General features: G+C 39.2%; 1 protein-coding gene across 2 annotated transcripts; it reads right to left on the reverse strand.

The window, feature by feature from the left end:
* Positions 1–332: 332 nt before the first annotated feature.
* dpy19l1l (dpy-19-like 1, like (H. sapiens)) lies at positions 333–22,383 on the reverse strand. Of its 2 annotated transcripts, XM_069195206.1 has the most exons (22): positions 21,864–22,383; positions 19,872–19,896; positions 19,394–19,481; positions 17,768–17,905; positions 16,690–16,810; positions 15,601–15,694; positions 15,229–15,286; positions 14,568–14,659; positions 14,165–14,264; positions 13,727–13,804; positions 12,419–12,505; positions 12,066–12,125; positions 11,755–11,835; positions 10,984–11,085; positions 10,670–10,741; positions 9,612–9,691; positions 9,279–9,303; positions 8,751–8,870; positions 8,085–8,259; positions 6,298–6,397; positions 5,393–5,518; positions 333–4,302 (listed from the first exon to the last, which is right to left on the reverse strand). In XM_069195206.1, the coding sequence occupies exons 1-22, from the start codon at positions 22,366–22,368 to the stop codon at positions 4,134–4,136; spliced, it is 2,496 nt and encodes an 831-aa protein (XP_069051307.1). In that variant the 5' UTR covers positions 22,369–22,383; the 3' UTR covers positions 333–4,133. The 2 variants fall into 2 exon arrangements, with proteins under 2 accessions (XP_069051307.1, XP_069051308.1); XM_069195207.1 differs by lacking the exon at positions 17,768–17,905.
* Positions 22,384–22,659: the final 276 nt, after the last annotated feature.

The following is a 22,659-nucleotide window of genomic DNA, read 5'->3' on the forward strand; positions in this document are numbered from 1 at the left end:
ACTATTTCGCAGATTTGCTAGATTGTTTCTTTTCCTCTAAATGAGATCAAAGGGTAATACTGTGGTCCTTCTGCTTTATCATGTCTTTGCTTCACTCTAAATCTAAAAAAAGTTATACAGATATCTAGATCTAGAAGAATGACTTGAAATATTTATCATGATGATGTCCTGTAACGCATCTGAGCTAAATAACTTTTTTCTGGCAAAATTCAAAATGTCTTAACTTCTCACTAGTGAACAGAGATTGGCGATCTTTTGCACGAGGTTATGCATTTTAAAATTAAGCAAACGTTATCCAGCACATTCCTGTATTGGAGGAAAAAACAACTCAATATGTAATAAAGAACATTTTATTTAAAAATACAGACAAAATAAGCATCATGAGCATAGAAAATTGAACAAAGTAGATTATATAATAAGTATAAACTGTAAATCCATACTGAAATGTATGATAATGCTGTTCTCATTTAAAAGATGCAACTAGTCAGCTTCACTAGGTCCATAACCTTTGCTGTGAGAAAATCCTTCATAGCACTGAGATTACTGTTCTGAACCAAAAAATGTATACAGTATTTCAATACCTCCTGCAGGTTTACACAGAGTAAAATAATAAAGAATTTCAATAAAACTGTTGCCCCCCCAAAAAAAATCCTCTAAATTCGATGTTCTGTTTTACAAAAGAATACCCATGAAACATTAAGACTTTATCAAGCCACAGTTAAAACCAAAATGGCACTAGCATTATTTTTAAATGGCAGTTTAAAAATAATTTACATACACACCTTATAATTAAATTCAAACCTCCTTTCTCATTCAGCTGATCTAAAAAGTCTATGCCATATGCACTACACAAAGGGTGACAATCACAGCTGTTAAGACAGGTCAGGGTTTTAAAGTTATTCATAAACAGAAAATAAACTCAGATGCCAGTATAGTGTTTCACATTTACTGAACTGAACAACAGTTTCCATGTTAAGAAATATTTGCCACAAGAAAACACAAAAATAAAAATAAATATTCAATGCATCACAATGTCTTCATTGTCTTTTCAGAAGATCTATTTCTGAAGTTTGTATTTTTTCACCTTTTTAATAACTAACCATTCTGACTACACCAGATGAAAACTGTAATAAGGACAAGATGTGCACTTGGTCCGATACTCTGCATAAACAGTAATAATCTGACCAGTATTACTTATTTACTGCAAAAGTATAAGCATTTCATTGCACTTGTGCATATGACAAATAAATTGAACTGAACTTAACTGGTTACCAAGCAAAAGTGCAAACTGAGCAAATACTGGTCAAGTTAATCTCTTTCAGTTCAAGGGTAACCTTAAAAGTTCCTAAAGAGATTGTGTTATCGGTCATCCTAAGTGCAGAATTCCAACTGCTATTCCATGTAATTTATTAATTTAAAACCCTCGCAGAAACATTAAACCAATGTGTATAACACATCAAGATGCTGTGTTACTTCTCTATGCTTGGCTTTCTATTAGTGATCTTGAAACTCCCAGTGCTACTTCAGTGCAATTTCAAAGCAGGTCAAAACAACACTCCTCAAAACTAAGAATATTTGTTTTTGTTAACTATGTGTAAAAAACTGCAAGGAAACCTGTGACACTCAAGATTCCCAAATGCAAAATGAAGATAATATTAATATACGACTAGTTTCACAGACCAAAATTTAACATAAATGAATCTTTGTAATTGGTCGACCAGAATGTACTTAAAGAGTGACCTTAGCATTATAGGAACAGTAAATAACAATGCTACTGTAGATAACACAAAGTATCAAATTGAACTGTATTAAATAGCAATACGCAATGCTCCACAACAACTGACGTGAAAGCTAGAAAAAGATCAAATGTGAGTTTTTAAAATAAAGACTAACTTTATAAAATTCTAGAAGGACACTTCCTGAAATAGTTGAAAAAGACACCACACATTTATCTGAAGCTAGCAGTACTTATCTCCTGCCAAGTAGGTAGTGCAGCACAAGGTGATAGCTTATGTAGAAGGACTTCAAGAGTCCACAATGGCAATAGAAACTGACCAGATCCATTTTCATAATGGATATGACAGAAATAGAGAGCTATTTCTAGACACAAGGTACACCCTTGCCATTCCAAATACATTCACAGTTCCATGTTCTCATCAGTTTAAAAGATCATATGTATATTTAATATGCTTTCTAGGTAATGAAGGTAGTCTTCATGGAGATCGTCAGCTCATTTTTTATTTCCAGGATTCTCCGTTTTGGAGAATTTACCATACCCCTCGATCCCTAAGCCACGCCTGTAATGAGTGTCCCAATTTTGTTATATAAAAAACCTATTAAAGTAGCAAAAGAGCTTAGCAAATAACCTTATAATCCATCCAGTATACAAAGAATAAATGTATTCTAAAGTTTATAAATACTGAACAGGATATATTACAATACTTATAAAAACCAAGGGCACATTTATTTCCAAGTTTAATGGAATTTCTATAAAGTTATTGCTGTAATACAGGGATAGCCAAACCTGGTACTGGAGAGCTGGAACTGAACAGTTGTTTAGTTCAGTTTCTAGCAGGTAAATTGTTTAAAGACGTTCATTTACAGTAGAAATTGGAAATGAAACACTTGCAAAAACAAGACCCTTCCTGTCTCGAGTCATCCCCTTCAGATTTCGGTAAACTGCACTGTGATTCTCCCAAGACCAGGTTTGGAATAAACTGTTAAAATCTATTTCAGAAAAAATGTCTCTTTTGTATTTTCATTTTCTAAGCTTGTATATACCATACATTCATTTATAATTCTGTGTAACAATATCCAAACATGTACAGCAGGCTACAGCTGTGAATACTTTTAACAAGGCAACTGTGGATGGAGTCTTCTGGGGGTAACTACTAAGAAATATTACAATATATATATAAATATATTCAGTACGATTTTCACTCCTGCAGACACAGTAAGGTAAAAATGTTATACATTTATTGCTCCATGGTAGAGAGAGGTAATGTTTAGACCAAAGAAGTGTACTTTAGTCCCTGAATACAATTCCTAACACTTACAAATCCAGAGTATGAGGACTCATGTAGAACAGCTCCCCTCACACAAACACTTCTGTTTTAAATTGGTTCCTAGAGTGTGCCGCAGGCAATAAGCACAACCGGACAGTACTAAACCTGAGGTCAAGTAACGTATGAATGGGTAATGATGACTGGAGTCTCTAGGACCTGTGTTCATGTAACTTACATGCATGACTGTCGTTGTTCAAAGTGGTTTTTCTCCAGACAAAATCCGTTATCTGATTTTTACAAGATAATCATAAAGGTTTAAACATGCATTTATAACAAGACACAACGCAGGTGTGACAAAGAAATTACTGCGACTACAGACATTCAGTGTTCCAGTGTCTTCCAACAAGGTACAGAAATGAAAACGTAAACCCTTGAAAACAACCGCTTTTAAAAACCAAACGTGGGGGTTATTGGTCAGCTTCAATATGGGAATGTGTGATATCTAAGCAAAAAGTCTCAATAGCAAAAATGACAAAAGAAAGGATTTCTGAGTTCTGAGCTGAACTGTAAATTTCCTGTACTGGTTGTTTGCCAGTGAATATGAACGTAACGGCAAGAAAAAAAAAGACAAGATATTTACTTTTTTGGTTTTGTGTTCTCTGCAATTGTTCGGGAACATGTGTCCGAATAAACACTTTCATGACTGCCCATATCGCAGAAGCCGTAGCATTTTTTTTTGTATTATTGCACAGCTTCACCTGAAGAAGCATTTTCTCAATTTTGTTATCAAAAATACAATCTAAATAGGTGACGTGCTTGTAGATGCTGTTCCCCGAATACCATAGACACCTTAAAAAATGACTAAGAGAGAATTTTGCGCCACACTGGACATGACTTTTTTTTCTACAACGGCACCTGAATATCAGCTATTAAAACCTGTCTACACAGTCAGCATACCCTGTTTGAAAACCTAAACAAAACACGAAAACATTGTAGACCTAAGGATTAATGAGCACTCCGGTTCCTGGTGAACAAACAAAGACGCATCCAATAAAAGTAACAGCAGACTTGCTGCAAGAGTGAATTCATTAATGCACCGAGCAAGACGTTTAAGCTTTTTGTCATTGGTTACCTATCTTTGGTAGTTTTAGAAACTTTGAGAACTTTATAAATATTATTCTGAAAGACCGTGATGAAGTGAGGTCTGGAATCCCTTCCTAGTAAAGTGCAGAGGGGTATCTTGCCGGCATTCCTGGGATCCTCCACATCCCAAATTTCCGGCATGCTGCAGCCCGGCCTACAAAACAGAGATGCATTTACAGCAGGTCTGAATAAAACAAAATCTGTCAAGTGTACTTAATGTACAGTAAATACAAAGTACAACTTTCAACACTGCAAGCACTATAAACCTTCTTCTGCTCTGTGCTGGTGTATCTGCTCAAGTTGCCTTTTCACTGGGATAGTGAAGAAGAAAACAAACTGAATTCGGATTCAGAACAGACTTCGGACACGCATCGTAAATCCGGCACATGGAAATCCTGCTCTGCACCGATTTATTTTACAGCCGTAACTGTGATAAATACTCAGATGTGAAATCATGCAGGGAAAAAAAAAGAAGTAAAATCAGCCAGCGAAGCTATCCATGCCTTATGGTTTGTAACCTTATGCTTTAAATGAAGATTTGCGGTAATGAAGGGCGCACGTTCAATTTTGATACATCAATACCATTTGAGCATACCTGAACGCCCGTTTTTTTAAAAGACTTCATTTTAAAAACGATCCGTAATAATTTCAAGTGTGTAAGGGATTACTTTTAAACTAATGAGAAGGTAGGGGAAACCGCCTTTAAGAGGGAACATACTGAATTATTTTATGTAGTAACTAGACACCCCAGTATAATTATATAGTTAGTCCTCCCAATTTCCAGTTAATTTTAAAAAGCAGTCACGTCCACAAGTGAAATTTAATTAACGGATAACCTTTAAAAACTAACAACTATAGTCACACATAAAACAGAAGTTGGAAAAGAGGTCAATTTGAAAGACGTACAGTGATAGAAATAAAAGAGACATACTAAAATAACCATTAACGTTCAATTTTTTTTAACACAGGCATCTCCTTGCTTAAACTTGAGCCCTCTGTGCTGGCAGGAAAGCGCTGTTAGTTTTAAAATGTTATCAGCATATTGATTCTCTGAATGGTACGACTTACAACCTACAGTCTTACAGTTGCACCCTTTACATTAATGAACGCTGCCACAATACAGGAGTTGACACAGAAGTAAAACCGTTACAAAATGTAATGTTTACCAACACCCCACCTTAATATGGACTGTTCTAAAACTAGCACTTCTGTACAAAACATGCAGAGCGTTGAAGGCGTGTTACCTGGATCTCCTTGTACACCAGGAATCCTCCAAAATAAAATAGTCCACTCCAAGTTTCACTAAATTAGCCCTGACTTCTTCTGCAGGTTTTCGGCTGTACATTGCATATACCAGCTTTGTCCTTTGCCTGAAGAAGTCAAGAGATGCAGAAACAGAAAAAATAAATAAATTCCACGTGAACAGTGTAGTAAGGCAATAGGATTTTCTAAACAAACCTCCAATGGAACAAAAGCACTGAATGTTATTCGTTAAGTTTTAGAAACCGATAATTATTCATTTATGAAGGTTAGCATTAGGTGGTTTGCTAAAGCTTTGATTTTCATTGTAAAGTTTTTTAAATTAACAAGGCAAATACAATATCGCCTTTACAGAGGAAGGGTATCCAGTATTGCCGAGATTCAGTTCAAGTAGCAGCGAGGGCTTTTTTGAGCTCCAAAGCACTGGAATATGGTCAAAAGTATACGTGTACTGTACACTCTCTGCCCATTTACTGGACACGGGCCGTTATTCTGAGGGCAGTCTGTTGTCATGCTGTCCAGATCCATTGTCCATTTATGGGACTTTGTCCATTCTTTGAGGGGGGAGTTCATTGCCTGTACAACAGATTTTGCCAGTTGTATCCAAGATCCATTCAAAGGAAGACCGTTAAAGACAGGACACACTGCATTCTTAGAAAACGTTATTTTACTACAGTTTTTCCTCAGCAATCCAGTGAAACATAAAAGACACTCCAAACTGGCATTTATTTTCAGGCGCACCAAGAAACACACATGCACACAAGAGCAGCAGAAGACATGGACTTTCAGGGGAATACGACGCTGGGGGTCAAGCTGTAAGGCAGTCTTTCATGAACGTCTAAGACAGGAACTCAGTCAACACAGAAGGCGTGCTGGGCGATGCGTTTACCTCAGCCCTGCGTCTTCGTAGTGCGGGTGGTTCACGACCGGCCTCATGGCAGACAGCTTCACACTTGCCATCGTGGGCATGGCTCCAGCAAAGACTGCGTCTGAAAGCACTCTCACAGTTACTCGCGCCAGAACATGAGCTTCACAGCTGCGAGGCACCGAGTTAGCATCCCCGATCTCCTTTTTTTATCCCTTTCTCCTTCCACCCCTCCTTTTCTGGGAGATTGCCAGGATACATTTCACTTGCTAGAATATTGTTCTATTAATCATCATTTGTAATTCAACAAAATAGGACATTTTTCAAGGCACTGTGTACCAACATTCACAGGCGATGCCAAGATTAAACATTTCCTCTTTGTAGGGCACAGAACCACATCAACCTTTAGCTTTGACAGCAACTCAGAAACCTTATAAAGTTCTCTCGATTGTCTAATTGAGGAAGACAGTATAATTTTAGAATAAAGGAGGTGGAATATGGCATTTAACTGCAGAGGGTGAATCAGTAACACCTTATGTGAAGATCTGATCCTGCAGCCTGACAACTAGTAAGTGGCTGGGTCAACTGCCATTCAATTAATTTGGCCTAGATTTACATAGGAAATTCGCCAGGAAGTGTAGGGAGCAAATTTGTTTTCCAGCAACGCTGCATTTTCGATGTGGTAGAGTCTGAAAACGTGAGCTGTTGGGGCCCTTCTGGAGCATGCTAACTTGGTTTCCTATTCTGTAATTTTAGTAACAATGAGATTCATGCGGTCATAAGGGAAATACAAAAGAACTGTCTTTACTGAAGCTTCTGACTGTCCCCCGCAGAATACAGGAGTTATTCTGCAGAGCTGCAATTTACATAAACACTTCCAATTAAGCTTGAAACAGCATCTGCAATGTCTTGTTTCATAATAGCATGGTATTAAAATGCCAGTTGGAGGTACTGGTTTGTACAAATCTGCAGAAATTGGCACGCTGATCTGGCAGCAACACTATCCATGTTGCTAGATCCCTGCACATACCACTGAAAAAGCTCAAGAGGCATAAATACAGTCAAATCTGGAGTATGATTTTGTCCAGATGAAAATAAATTCTTTGGGGTTAAACACCTGCCAGATCTCCACCATCCAGCATACCGACTTACGCTAAAAACTATACTAATGAACATGCTTGCAAGTGGAAGTTTAACTCCACGGAACAAATGTTTTATTTAATATTAACCTTACATTCCTGCATAAAATAAAAATGATGTGCAGCAATTACTGCAATATATTAATAAAATTATATTGCAGGAACTCATAGGCAGAATTTAAGTATTATTGCAGTATTAAAGGACTGCCATTTCTTTACTTTTCCAAGTCCACATGTTGCTAATTTGGGCCACCATGTTTGTGAGTGGTTTTGAAGCAGAATTACGTGATTATTGGCAGGTTGCTGAACTTTGTGGAACAACAGTATTTCAGCTCTCCATCACAGGTACGTTGATGCGCAGCAAAAATGGAATCATTTGCAGCTCTAATGAAGTAGTATCGTCCCTCACTATAGCGGATGACAACACTTCAAAAACAGAAATACCCAACCACATGAACTCCCCCTTTTCCTGTTTCAAAGCGGACACTGTCCACCAGCACGGAGAACTGTATAACGATCTTTTAATTTGAGATTTTTAGAAACTTGAGATTCACTTAGCTTCTAAACGACCCAATGACCAAGACTGCCTGAATACGCCCCCTCTTTCCTGCATCTCCACCTCTTCCATCACACAATGACCTGGCATATAGCCCATGAACATTCGGCACTCACTTGACCTGCTGTTCGCTTTAATCCACTCCAGCAGCTCTTCCTGGGGCAGGTTGCTGAATTCTCCCATGATGCTCCACTGGCTCTGCAGGTTGGCCACCCCTTGAACAGCCATAATGGAAAGAATCCCAAAGACCAGCAGCTGGTGCCGGTACTTCTGTCCTGCCCAGCTGAAAAGCTGAAAAGATAAAAAATGCCATCAGTGGGGAAAAAAAAAGAAGAAAAGTTAAAAAACAAAATCAGTCCCCCCCACTTTCCTTCAAATAAAATAAGTTAATAAAGTCATACACGTTAAAAGCAATTTAATTTCCTTTAAATTGTTTGGCCGAGGAAAGAGCCAAACAGAAATCTTCTAACTGTACTGCTGATTCTGAGGAAAACTTTGATCTGATTCTATAGATAAGAGCTATCTGGCATTGAATGCCTTTACCTCAATGCAAACCTCTATTAAACATGAAATGAAGAAATAACTAGAAGTTTATATTTCTCATGTCAAAATAAATGAATGTTTTAGGTTAACAGTTTTTACACGTAGATTTTAAGGGTATGTAATTTTGTTGCAAACATATGGTGTGTCGTTCTCTACCCTAAACTGAACTTGAACAGTTACTTGCTCAAACACAAGTGATTAAAATACAAAGAATCTGAATGTAGTAATTCATTACTTACCTGTCGTGAACAGATTAACGAGGCCATTATACACATATGAGGTGTGAGGAACAGTTTTAACCTCATAATTAGGATTGCAAGCACAGTGAATGCAATTAGCTGTAATAGATGGTAAACCATCTAAAAAAAAGAAGAAAACAATCATTAACAGGTAATAATCTCAATGACTGAGCACATGTTTCTGTAAGCGTTTTAATTGCCAAAATTAAAATGACAACTCACTAAGATTCTCAAATCAGGCATATTGCCTATTGTCTAAAAGAAAATCACTCAAAGAATAACTCTTGGACTGACCAGGAGTTTATTCAAGTAATCATCAGGGTAAAGCAGGCCAAAAAGGCTGTAAAACATTATGACCACAAATGTCTGTGCTTAATTTTTCCATCTCTAAATATAAGCATGAATGATTCCATACAGAAATTAAAGATAATGTGGATGTACATCAGTGGGGACCACTCACGAGGCACTGGACAAACGTCAAACTATCACAACAAATAATGTAGCTTCGATGACATATGAATGTCTTACCTCTCCATTTGGAATTTGCGCAGTCCTGAAATAAGAAGCAGAGACTACAATGATTTCACACAGGAAGAAAAGCATCATCTCTTCAACATGCAGGATTCAATCTTTAAATAATTTCTGGTTTTAGATTAATATAAAAATGAAATTTACCTGAATAAAGTTTCGAAAAGAACAGTCTGAAATATGAAAGACCAAAGCTCACCTTATGAAAACTTTAGACGGGAATCTTTTCATCAATACCCCACGTTTGTTAATCTATAACCAGTTGAAAGCTTTTTAAAAAAAAAACTAACAACAACAATAGTCAAAAAGGGAGGTTGTAAAAAAGCTCCTTACTGATCAGCACTCTGCAGATTCATAGTCTCAGGTCGTTCAGTCTTCTGTTGTCCCAAAAACTTCCAAACTTGTTTTACCGTCTGTAAAATTAAACAATCGATAATTATAAAACATATTCTGTACAACTGATGTATACATTGCAGGGCACAGTTTTTAGTTATCCCCTTTTCTCTTTTTATTGCCCAATTCTTATAAAAATGAACCGGAGAGCAGTTATTCTCTGCCCATCCCCTCGAGCCTTCAGTTGAGGGGCTGTTGATCACCTCACTGCGGCAGCTCGCGCTGCGTCACAGAAGAGCCGTTGACACATCCTCCGGGGTGTATACCTGTCAACCCCTCCCACTTCTTCAGTCCACATGATCCAGTGCGCGGAAAAAGGACTACAGCAGGTTTTCTAGGCGGCTGGGCCAGTTTGGTCTTGATCACTCCATTTAGAGACCAGTGAAAACGAAGATGGCGACGCCTTTCAGCTCTCAAAGGCCGCAGCTGGCAGGTCCAGACTTACAGTAAATGGACCAACTTACTAAATGAATCAATCACTTATGAGTTGTAAGTCTTTACAACCCGATGATTTAAGAGTAACTTTGAAAACTGGAATGTGGCTCTCCACGGCCAGTGTGGGTCCTGGTCCATGAGTTTTAGGGGAACCTCCTAATTACCACCTGGAAATCAGCTGTGGCCACTTCTTATCCACTTTCTTCAAGCATGAGAAGAATAGCAGAGGCTATAAACATCACCACCTCACGTGCGACTTCATTGGACAAATGAAGTCTTCAATATCCGAGATGGGATGAAAATTTAGAAACGTTCTGCTTCAGGACAGGGGTCGCCCAGCCTTGAAGCCCCAGCAGAGGGACAGGTACGGTTCTCATTGTCTTTTCCACCCCTGTGCCGGTTACATCCCAAAACTTCCCACGTTAAACATTTCATGGAAGTGCCTTCCGAGACTAAACAAAAACTGAAAAAAAATGTCATTTTGATGCCATGCATTAAAAAAAAAAACGCACAACAAAGCATGTGTTTTGAAAAATAATAGCAACAATAACTATGAAACTTACATTTCCAGTAATTACAGCGAAGACTAAAAGGTTTACTGGGAACAGCAATGTTTTTATATACCGCAGTGGAGTCTGAAAAGAGAGGAACATTAAGAGCCTTTGACAAGAAAAACAGTATGGCCCAGATAAATCACAAAGAACATTTTTCATGCATTGCCATTTTTTATCATGAATGGGTTTGAAAAACATGGTAAATTACAAATAATTTTGTAATAAAATACCATAGATAAATACAGATGTTATTTAGAAACAGTCATGCGTAATTTCTCAAATATCGAAGCTATAAAAGGAATGATAAATATAAAGTTACACACCTCCTTTTCCATGAAGTCAAATTCAGCTGCACAGGTGTACATCATTGTGTCAAAATCTTTATAACTGGTAAACTTTGATTTGATCAGACTACTTATGTGTGCCTGAAGAGAAAAAGACACCATAAAAAAAACCATTAAGAATTTAAGAAATATTAAGAAAGAATATTAAGCGCAAGGAAAATTGGGATAGGCATCTAGCAAAAACAACATTCATAAGGCTTTGATGCTGAACATCCTGCTAGCGATGCAGGGAGAGCTGTACCACTGATATTCCGAGATCCTCTCTGGTTTTGAAACTCAACCAAACATCCGATAAATACAAACAGCTCAAATATCAATTCATTTATTCATTTCAAGATGTCTAAAGTACACCAGTTTCTCCCAGTGCACCCATGTCTGCTGGATTAAATTAAGTATTTTTTCCACATTTCTAATGATCAGGGCTGAAGTCTTAATGGAGGTCTAGCTTTTAACTGCTGAAAGACAACAGTAGTTGGTTGGGCAAGGTGGAACTGGAGAGCAAGCAGAGAGTTTTCAACAAAACTTTGTTTCATAATGGAAAGTGTAATTAAATTAAAAGGCTATTTTCTTTACAATACATCTAGACACAAAGCACTGACAACTGTAACCCAAACAGGGTAAAAGAGGAGTGACTTAACTTTTTACCACTGAACTCGGCCATTGTTTTGCAGCTTATACTGAAATGCTCCGGAGGATTATTGTGTTTTTTACATTGGGCTTGTAAATCTATAGAAGTCTATGCTGTCTTACGTCATCAGCAGCTCCAAGAACTGCAGAAGCCAGACTCTTCAAAATCACCGTCGATATAAACCAGCCAAGACCTTCAGCCACCTGAGAATTAAAAGATAACTTATAAGCATATATCTATCTAAAATTAATTAAAACTTCAAATCTTGGCGATGCAAACTGACAATAATACTGACAAATCTTATTCTTTAGCCAAAAGCTTTGGCTTTACTGTTCTGTACTATTTCAGTTTAAATAACATTGGAAATGATTAAACAATTTCAACACGATTCATCTTTTTAGGATATTTTGTTACGGCACGCCGTAGAACTTACCCATGTGGCAATTCCTGGTTTGCAGTATTGAGAAATTTCTTTTTTGAGTGCAACAACACCCTGGAATGAAGAAGCTTATATTAACGGCGGAATATTTTAAAAAGGAATAACACGTTGTATATACACACACATGCATGTGTAACGCATCCTCACTGAAACAAACGCAGTGTTGTCGGAGCCTTTTCTACTTTCGAAGTCACACGGGCTTGTAACAGCACATGGATAAGTAGAACCAAAAAAAAACTGCTGGGCGAAGTTAGTGACTGCTGGGTCTGGGCTTGTTGGGGGGGCGATAAGTACGAGGTAAACCGGAACAGATGTTCTCACAGTAACACTTGACAGTGCCCACTCACCCAAATCGATACCAGCGAAGATGCATAAAAAGAGGTGAGAAGCATGGAATTTCCAAACATCAAAACAAAGCAAGCCAACAGCGAAACCTGGAAAGTAGAAAAAAAAACGCAGTTAAAAAGCGTGATTTTAGGTACTTTTGTTGGCAGTGGTCTCTCTGCTAATATTGTCGGTACAAACTTGTTTTTTTTTTTTCTGGAAGGGGAGACAGCTGTTAAGAAAATCATTTGAAGGGGTTGGGTAGGTCCTGCTATTGCTTTTTCATCTGTTTGGCTGAGATATTTTCATGACATCTTGCTTTTGGAAAGACCCACACCTCAATTGTACTACGCAGCTGCTGCCACGATGTCAGCCTGAGACGCTGCTATCGATACAGAAATGTGCTTGTGCAATGTTCTGTAAAGGTCTGGTTTAGAGTCCTTTGTTGTACTAGGTACTGCACTATTTTGTGACGTTTCCTTCATGCTCTGCTTTTTTGTCACATATTTGCAGGGGTGAGGTCTAAATTGAAAATTAAAGCAATAATTCACAAAAAACACATACTTTGTATTTATACCACTGCTCTGTTTCTACATCTTGCTAGTAAAATAAGCAAAAAATCATCTGTCGTTGAGCCAAAATAAGTCTTTAAGCTTTTATTTTTGCGTCCATATTTCATATGAATTTAACAACACCGAAAAGACTGAACCTGACCTAGGGCACTATGATCTAATGAGCAAAACATTCCAAGATAAACAGATGATGCACTTATATAAATTCACACTGCAGTTTGGATCGTTTCCCGTCTTTAAATTGCAAATATAAAATTTCAAAAATAAAAAAAAAAGATTTATAGCCATCAGTCTATTCTAAATGCTAAGAATAAGTATGTTTTAACGTCTAATAACTTCACGCCCAAGTACATTTGTAAAATACTTCAATTATTAATAAGGTTACTTAAATAATTAAAACAAATGATTCAAATTTCCCACATCCCTTCCTATTTCCTCAGCAAATCAGCCCTTAGCACTTAGCCTTATGCCCACACAGATGAATATCCAGCCCAGATGCAGAAAGGCCTAGATTTTTCACTCAAGACACTCTCTCTATCCGTATAGTCTTGGGTTCCTAAAATCCTGACTGAGGACAAAAAAGAAAACTACCAGCTAAAAATCTGACAGAATGAACCTGTAATGTTCAGGCATACTTTAACTACCTAAGAATGCTCAGGTTGGATTTCTTCTTAAATATTTTAAACAACTGCAATAAAATAAGCAGCTAAATTAGACACAGCACTGTTATAAATGTGAGTAGGAGGAGGAACATAATACCATGTGGGTAAGCAAGAGAGACTGCAGCTTTGAAGAGACCAGATAGCCCATGATGTAGGACGCAAATAAAGAAGCAATCTGAAATGACAACAGGACATAAACGTAATCTAACAGAATTACTTTAAACACATAATTTCACCCATCAAACCTTGAATATGAAGTGCGATTTAACATGTTATTTTAAGACTCAAGTGTACTGTCTTCAGATGTGAAGTACTTTTGCAAGTTAGTTTTTAACAGACCTGCGTGTTGTAAACAGGTTTTGCCTAGAACAATTTTCATATTTTTGCATCGACATTTTGAAAACAACATACTGCATCTACATTACCCATCACCACAGCTTTATTTTACTCTTCCAAAACTTCCTAGAACACTGTCCACCTTAAAAGACAGGCTAGAAGTGCAAGCCCTCTTCACACAGCCCTCTCGAGTTCTTACCTGAGTCAGCAGGACAAACTGAGCAAACTGCCAGGGGAGCATGAATAAGACATTCGAAACACCAAGTGCGACAAAAGATTTTTTTCCTGGTTTAGGAGTCCTAAAGAGGGTGAGAAGGGGAAAAAAAAAAAGATTCAAGTCTTGAAAAGCCCAGTTTGAGAAGCTGCCCCGAAGAATGTAGCTAAACTGCTGCCCTAATGACTCGGATGTATGCGGACCATTTGAATCGTGAGCCGACTGTAACGTAACCAGGAGCAAACACAGGCTATGATCTATGACGGGGCCAGCACCAGTCCGTAAAAGAGGAGAAAGAAGAAAGCACACTGTGGGAGACGTCCTGCTGAAATACAACGAGCTCGGAGGAGGGCGTGAACCCCAGCGGGTTCGGGACAGTGAGACGCACCTGAGAATGTGTGTCAGCAGCAGCATCTGGAGAACCAGGAAGGGGTAGGAGAAGCTCTCACGCAGGGGGGGCGTCCACATGACCCGGGTGCTCTGAGGGGGGGGGGGACACACAGTGGAAGGTGTGAGCACAGTCTGTATCCGAAAACACGACAGCGCCGAGCGAAGGGGTTGAGCTCAAACGGTCCCATCATGCAGCTTCACTAGACCAGAGAACCGGAGAAAAAAACTTTTGGTAGATCATTTTAAGACCTACTGTACCAAGATGGTTCGGAAATCATCAATGCTTCCGCTTTTGGCTGTTTTACAATTATTCTTAGTTCTCTGCCGGTTATAATGTAACACTCCTTTTACTACGTAGTGCACCATTTAGGATTTGTTTGTCAAAAGCAATCTAATTTAGACTGTACGTTTTTATGTACAGTATTTGATCTTTGTAGTCGTAGAAGTCAGTAAGAAGACGTTTAGATAAAGAATAATTAGCAAATGACCCACACAAATAAGCACACCCTACTTGGGATAACTCTGGAAAGTCTGTAAAGAAAACGGTACTTGAGCAAAATTTCCACTCTGTTCTTAGTGAAGAAGATTAATGAGGACCAACAATGGGGGTGTTTAGCTTCAACTGATCAGAGACCCCCCTATCTTCTGGTTAAACGTACCTCTCCGTGGTTAAAAAAGAAACACAGGACTGTAACGACACCACCGAGTCTGCTTCCACTGAAGGGGAAAAAAAAAGGAAAGATGAACAGCTATCTGGTTAAGAACATACATTACAAAGAAGAAAAACAACTCAGCCAAACCTGAGCAAAAAAAAAACAACAACAATAAGAAAACAGCATTAAAAATGACACTTTATATTTTCAACTCTCATCTGAATAAACTTTGTAAAAAGGTAATTTGGAATAATTTTCAAAACTACCTTAAACATAAAACCTCTCTCTCCTTGCTTTATAGATATCTTAAAGCAGATCTCACTTAGCTTCTAAAAAGACATTTCAAATAAATTGTTTTAACTGGGAAAATGTCCCTACCTCAGATATGTGCCGTAGATGAAAAATAAACTCATCATCACTCCATTTAGTACAAACACAAATGTAACATAGAAATAAGCTGGATCTCCCAAACCTATAAGTCAAAAGGAACATAAACAGAGAAGTGACGTTTTAGTGAAATTTCCCGCTAAGCCCCCTTCCCTAAAATAATACCATTAATTTTAGACATAATTCACATGGTGTAGAGTGCTGACAAACTTGCCGCTTTGTCACAGATCCTACTTCTGATAGTTATATCATTTCTGAATATCAGAAAACTCATTTTTATCATCAGTTTTTGAAAAATGGAAAAATTTCACTTTCAGACGCAATTAATCCACAGGGCAATCAACTTTATAACACTGACAATTCACAGACCTATGTTTTATTATTTTTTATTTTCAAGTTTTGAAGTATTGGAATACTATTATTCTGATGGTCTTACAAGAACAGAAACATGGTGCAATTAAGTATTGCTTCACATCATTAGATCATTGACTCGGCAACCACTTTTTTTTACATATTTTTCTTTACCATAGCCTTGCACGTACAGCACAGCTCTGCTAATGTTATACATTCTTTCACGTGTCTTTGTGCGAGCAAAAATGAACAAAAACTTTCAGAAGAAATGACGGCATTATGGTATACTTTTTCATCTAAAACAAACATTCAAAACAGTTATTGAACATTGGAAAAGCTAGTACTGGGCAACTGTTACATACCTAAAACAAGAAATTGAACATCAATGTTCATGCAATTACTGCATGAACTGCTCACAAAATGTTTCTCAAAAAGTCTTATCCTCAAAATAAAATTTGTAGATGTTTGCACACAAAAACAGTTAAACAAGATAAAACATTTAACTATTTCATATCCAAATTTAAAAGCCACATCTAATCAGCTTCATTATGATTTAATGAAGCTGATTTAATATTGAGCATTTTCCTCTATAGATTTATTAAGAATTTATACATTATTTCCAAACAAATAAAGCTCATTTTGATAAAAGCAGCACTCATTATTACCCTTCTAGTATATTTAAAGAAATGCGATTTAGCTCTAAAATTAAAAAAAAAGCCATGTATTTACCTTCACAGCTCTCTACAGGATTCAGTCCCTCTCCTCTGTTGACTGTCCAACAGATTTTAGTTGGAAAACCAAAGAAATCCATTGTGCCTGTGTAAATCCTGTACCAGCTGGCCAAGACCACCTGCAAGAAAAAAAAGAACACACACACAAAGTCCCATTAAAGTGTGAATAAAGTACTTAAGTACACACACAGGACGTCTACCAAGTATAATTCCCGAGTTATAAAATAAATGAACTGTTTCAGTAAAAGACACATAAGCTTGTTATAACAATCTGTAGGACTGCAAAAGAAACCTTTTGTTCTCTTTTTTACACACTTCAGTAAACAGTGAAAGTATAAGCTCATATTGAAGACCAAAGAGCTTCTGGTTGTGCTCCTAATCAAGATGCTTGCACTGGGTGGTTGCTTTACAGTCAAGGAACTGCAGGGCTCTGAACCTTCCCTCAACAGAAGAAACGTTACAACTTTTCTTTGACAACTCAATGAAACAATGCCTCCCCTCTTAATTATACATCACGTTAGTACAGCTTATGTAAAACACTGAAAATAATGAGCCACATGAATCCAATTTATATTACTGTACTATACAGTATTGTATTGCCCGGACTGTCTTTTAGTGACAAGTCTTCCAATGCTGTTCTTTCAGCATGTTCACTGCTTACACCGCGTCTGTTCGATTGTTATAGACCACCGCTGGCTTTACTGTGAAGAGCCAAGCACAGACAGGCAAATGGATCCATCTTCCTCACTTCTTAAATAGATACCAGACTACTCAGTTCAACACTGGATGCTGTCTTCATACATTCTGGCCAAGGTTCGGAGTTACATATTTCCCCTCAGTTGAAACAGAGATCATTTAATGACTCAGTAAATTAACAGCATTCCTTTTGATGTCATGTCTTAACAGCAAGTGCCTTCCAACAGATGGAGTCCAGAATATAGATCTAAAAACAAAGCATCAGTTCAAGAGATGATCTAATCACCAATATCTAAAACAGTTTAAGGGAGCAACCAGGCAATATATGTTCTTAAACAAAGACTACGCTTTAACAAAAACCTTGCGAGTGAGCGACTCACCTCAGGGAACAGGTTGAACCTCTTCAGGGTGTTTATAACAAGAGGGAACTCTGTGAGCCTGTCGTTCATTATCATATACAGACCACTGAGGAATGAAGGTGCCTCAATAATAATCTTAAAATATGAATAATAAAGCCCCTGTAATGAAAAAAGTGAGATATTTCAAAGATGAAAATGAGACTTCTTTTGATGTGTGGCAGGAAAAGAATATGAATAATTGGATCATTGTGCAGGTCAGGGTGCAGACTTTATTTATTAGGTTTCTTCTTGTACTGGACTCTTAAGTATGACATTAATAAAAAGAAGCAACTTGCTACATCTTACTTTGTGTGAGGTACAAAGAAACCAAAACTACACAAATCTGACTACATAACCTACTCTTTGCTGATGCCTTTATTCAAACTTCACCATTTACATATTACTGAGGAAACGTAAATCCCCATTCTCACAAAAAAGTGACTCTGTTCAGAAAAATGTAAATCTGATATATTACAGCAGACACTCAGTTTAACAGACTAGGGGGTGTGTTATTGCCGAATGACTGTTAAATCATGAAATACGTTTTTCACCCCAAAACACACTGTTATATGAGAAAACATATATCCAGAAAGGACATAGATTTATAGTATGTATATTTATACGTATAGTACATATATTTAATATATTGTTTAACAACTACAATTAACATAGCTCCTGTGTCACTGTTTATTCTCCATATACAGTACCCGCTCTTTATTTCACGTGACGTGAATACGCATCCATTAATCTTATAACTGCTCTTTCCAATTCAGGGCTGTGAAGGAGTTGCAGCCTCTTCCCGGCAACCAGCGGGCACAAGGCTGTGTAACACTGGATGGGACGCCAGTCCAACGCAGGGCGCACACAGACACAAACCCACACACGTTTCCCAGAAGCCAATTCACCTACCAGTGTGTATGTGGACTACGGCGTAAACACAGGGAGAACGTGCCGTTCCAACTCCGCGCAGACAGCACCAGGATCCCGAACTGAAGCCAGGGCCTCCGTACAATGCTAACTACTGTCCCCCTGTGCCACCTTGGCATAAAGACACCGTCTAAAATTCACCGAGGCGAATCTGCCCCCCGCAGGGCCATTTTCAACCTACGTTGTATTTAATTGGACCTTGTTTTATTATTTGTGTGGTTTAAGACATTTAGCTTTGTTTGCAGTTTGTTAGGATCCCAGTGTGTTTTAAGAGCGATTGTTTTGACGAAAAATTCGCCGCAGCATACAAAACATCCACAACGAGCAATCTGCCTACCCCTCTACCCACTGCACTACATTTTGTCCGTTATTGCAGGGAAAATACGGTTATTTCTTATTTTTACAGAAAATAATCTGCTTTAGCAACATTTTGCCCATTAAAGCCAAAGTCTCTTAAATTGAAGTTTAAGCCGGGGGTTTGCACTGTACTGCACAGTATACGCTACAAGACCTAACAACTGTGGAATAAGTGACTCCTCTCTCCAGATAAGAACTGTCTATAAATGAGAGGTCAGTCGCCTCATCCAGCTGGCTTGGTTTCAAACAAGAACTTCCTGTTCGAGTGTAATAAACAATGCTAATGGTGGGAAACGTAAATGAATTCAAATGTTATTTTCTTACCATTTCTGTACGAAATGCCATTTCCTTTTCCAAGGTGGAAAGATGTGAAAAATGTCTGTCATTTTCAAAGAGATTTGAAATATGGTACCTGCCCAGAAAATTAAGAGACAATGAGACTCACAGAGCTTATAGAATACGGTCAAAAGCTGCGAGAACACATTCACAGTTGCAGAGTACAGGGTTATTACAAAAAGCCGCGAACTTACGATTTTGCATTGCAATTATTAATCATTGTATTTCGCCTGGGTCAAATGAAATCACCCCAAATGCCACTTGCAACTGATGCAGGTTGATATAAAATATACTCGTGATGGACAAGTTAAAATAAACCTCCAGCAAGATAATTTGTTAAGATGCAAGTCCAGAAAAATGTAGCAGAATGCAAAATATGTGCAAAAACACTAAAGTCCTTGAATTAATGTTATCCAGTTTGCAATACTTAACGGGTACATAACAAACATGACAGTGAAGTACTTACCAGTGCAAAATGCCAGCCACAGCAGCTACAAGAAAAAGAAAAAAAGGCATCTGATAAAAGATTCACTACATTTTTATTTCAGATATTCTATATCTTCAGATATTCGCACAGAGAAGCAACCTGGGAGCCAGGCAGCAATGCTAAGCACTGCGACACTGCGATGCACCATTTTTAATGCAAGCAAAAAAAAAATAATGAGATAAAAATCAGAAATGATAAAGCCACATGAGGTAAAAAAAATCAAGGAGGGTTCTCATGAACCCATGATTACCACACACCTATGTACTTACTTATTTTTATTCACACACCTATGTATTTATGTTTATTTATCTTGTTTGTCTTTTGTTTTATAACTATTCTGATGTCTGTTTTGCTTGTCTTGGGCTGGACTGCTGTAACACATCAATTTCCCTACGGGATTAATAAAGTATTATCCATCTATGAGCCACCGAAGCAACGCAACATTTTAAAAAATCTTTCCGCAGCCGTTCAGCCGTCACAGATGTGTGTGCCTTGTCAATTCGTCACGGGGAAGAAAGGCTATGGGTTTCTGCAAAGCTACAATGATGCCCGACATGAATCGACTTAACGAATTCCACACCTGAAAAAGGATAAGAAAAGTGTCGTTTAATATATATATGTTCTATTGATGCATAGTAAAAAAAGGAACAAGGAGAGGCTGCACTTTATCAACTTAATGCCTCTGTACCTCCTGTATATACCAATATATACTGTACATTTAGATCTCTCCATGCTGACTTTCTGTTTTTCTTATTTTCCCCCCACCATATTCTGCAGGTTTGGATGGATTTTTTTATTATTATTATCGACAAGTGGACCTAAAACTCTTCTACAGGCTACCCCTACGCTGCCTGGACTAAATTCAGGGTCAGGGCTCTGTGAGGAACTGTGGTTTTGATCACCATGTGCTGCTCTTCTGAGAGACAGTTATGTAAATAAGCGAAGTAGTTTTCTCATCCGGGCGAGTACACTGTGATCTTCGCTGTCCGACTGCCTTTTCTTGCAAGGAAAAAAATAAATAAAAGGTTTTATCGCGCTAGCTGTGCCAAGCAAGTGAATTGGATAGTTAACGATCAAGACATCTTTGCAAAGTTACACGGCATACCATGTGCTATTTCATTGCTTTAGTAACGTAATGATTGCGCACGGTTTGGTGACGTGTTTGCTCTTGGCTGAAGCTGCTACACATTGAAAACTACAGCAAACGTCACAAACGGTCAACACGTTCAGATTTTGCATGACTTTTTTTTTATCTAAGCCTTTAAAGGCTTAGGATAAATGCTCAAATCAAGAATGCCGGAAATAATATGGTATCTCTGAACTATCTACCGCCTCACCAGGTTTAAGGAACCGAAAAACAGGAAATTGTTGCTGCGGTATAATGGATACAGGGCTGAAATCATAATGGCAATAATCGCTGGGACGGGTGTCAAACAAGAAATAAAAGCACCAACCACGGTGCTCTCCCTGATTTAAATGTCCAGAGGTTGAGGGTAATGAGGGTCGTGTCACTGTCAGCACTGAGACCCTGTCTCTCCCGAGCAGGCGCTCCGTGCAATATCCACACTCAGCCAGCCTTCGTTCAGACACGGTGTCCACGACCACTCGAGACCGAGCTTGCCTTTTGAGCTGTGCTTTCTCACTTGAAACGGCCGGCTATTCCGCTGTTAACAAAGTATCAAAGCTACTCTCCTCCACACACACACACGGCGTTAGCTACCTAGGTATTTGTTTTCTTCCCTAAACAAAAAAGGCGCATTCGTCTACGGTACAATGCACACTTTCCGACAATCCTGCAAAAAAAAACAAAACTCCGCCGTGCACCTACAAAAAGAAGCAGCTAGCACGGAAGGAGAGGAGGTTTTTTTTTTTTTTTGGGGCGAGCTGAGAATGCAAACCTCATTCCCCCCTCCGAAACGACTTCTTCCATCCCCCCAGTGCCGCCTCCTCCTCCCGGGGCGACCCCCTTACCTAAAACCAGAGCGCTCCCCATCTTGAGGAAAGCGGGCACGGTCAGGCCCAGCCGGCTGCCGATGCGGGCGGGCACGGAGAGCAGCAGTCTGCCCCTGCCCGGCGCCAGGCTGCCGGGCGCAGGAGCCGTCTTGCCCTCCCTGCCCGCCCGCCTGCCCGCCGCCTTCCCGCTGGCCGGGGCGGCCGGCGCCTGCGAACTTCTCTCCCGGTCGGACGCGCTCGGCTCCCTGCACCCCTGCCGCCGCGTCTTCACCACCATGCTCTTCATCGCCAGGAAGCGGTGCACCGAGCGGACGGGTGGAGGGGGGGGGAGAAAACAAATGATGAGAAGCGGCTGAACTCGGGAGGAGAAGGAAACGAGTGCCTGATTTATTACCCCGTTTCGGGACGCGTTCAGCAGCGCCGCTTTGCTTGTTGGACCACCTCGTCCCTCCTTGCGGGGAGGAGGGAGGGGGTGCTCGCCCCCTTCTGGGGCTGCTGCGGTACTGCAGGCGCTGGTCACCATGGAGACCCATCTGTTGCGTTTAAAGGCCCAGCGCCCCTCGGATGGGGGTGCCAGGCACACACGCCGCTGGAGAAACACAAGGTTGCAAAGAGGCAGTCGTCAGTGGCCCAGTGGTTTCAGGGATCTCAGGCAGGCCGTGGTAGCGGGCTTCCGAAAAATGGCTGGGTGGCTGGTCCCATAGCTCTCCCCTTCCACTTGGCGTAAAAAAAAAAAAAAAAGTGCTTTCGTGCACTTGCGGGTAGTTTCCACTTGCGCCCTCCGGCTCATGGTTCAGGAGACGTCCACTCTCTG

This window comes from Lepisosteus oculatus, chromosome 10, assembly GCF_040954835.1.
Source record: "Lepisosteus oculatus isolate fLepOcu1 chromosome 10, fLepOcu1.hap2, whole genome shotgun sequence".
Classification (NCBI taxonomy): domain Eukaryota; kingdom Metazoa; phylum Chordata; class Actinopteri; order Semionotiformes; family Lepisosteidae; genus Lepisosteus; species Lepisosteus oculatus.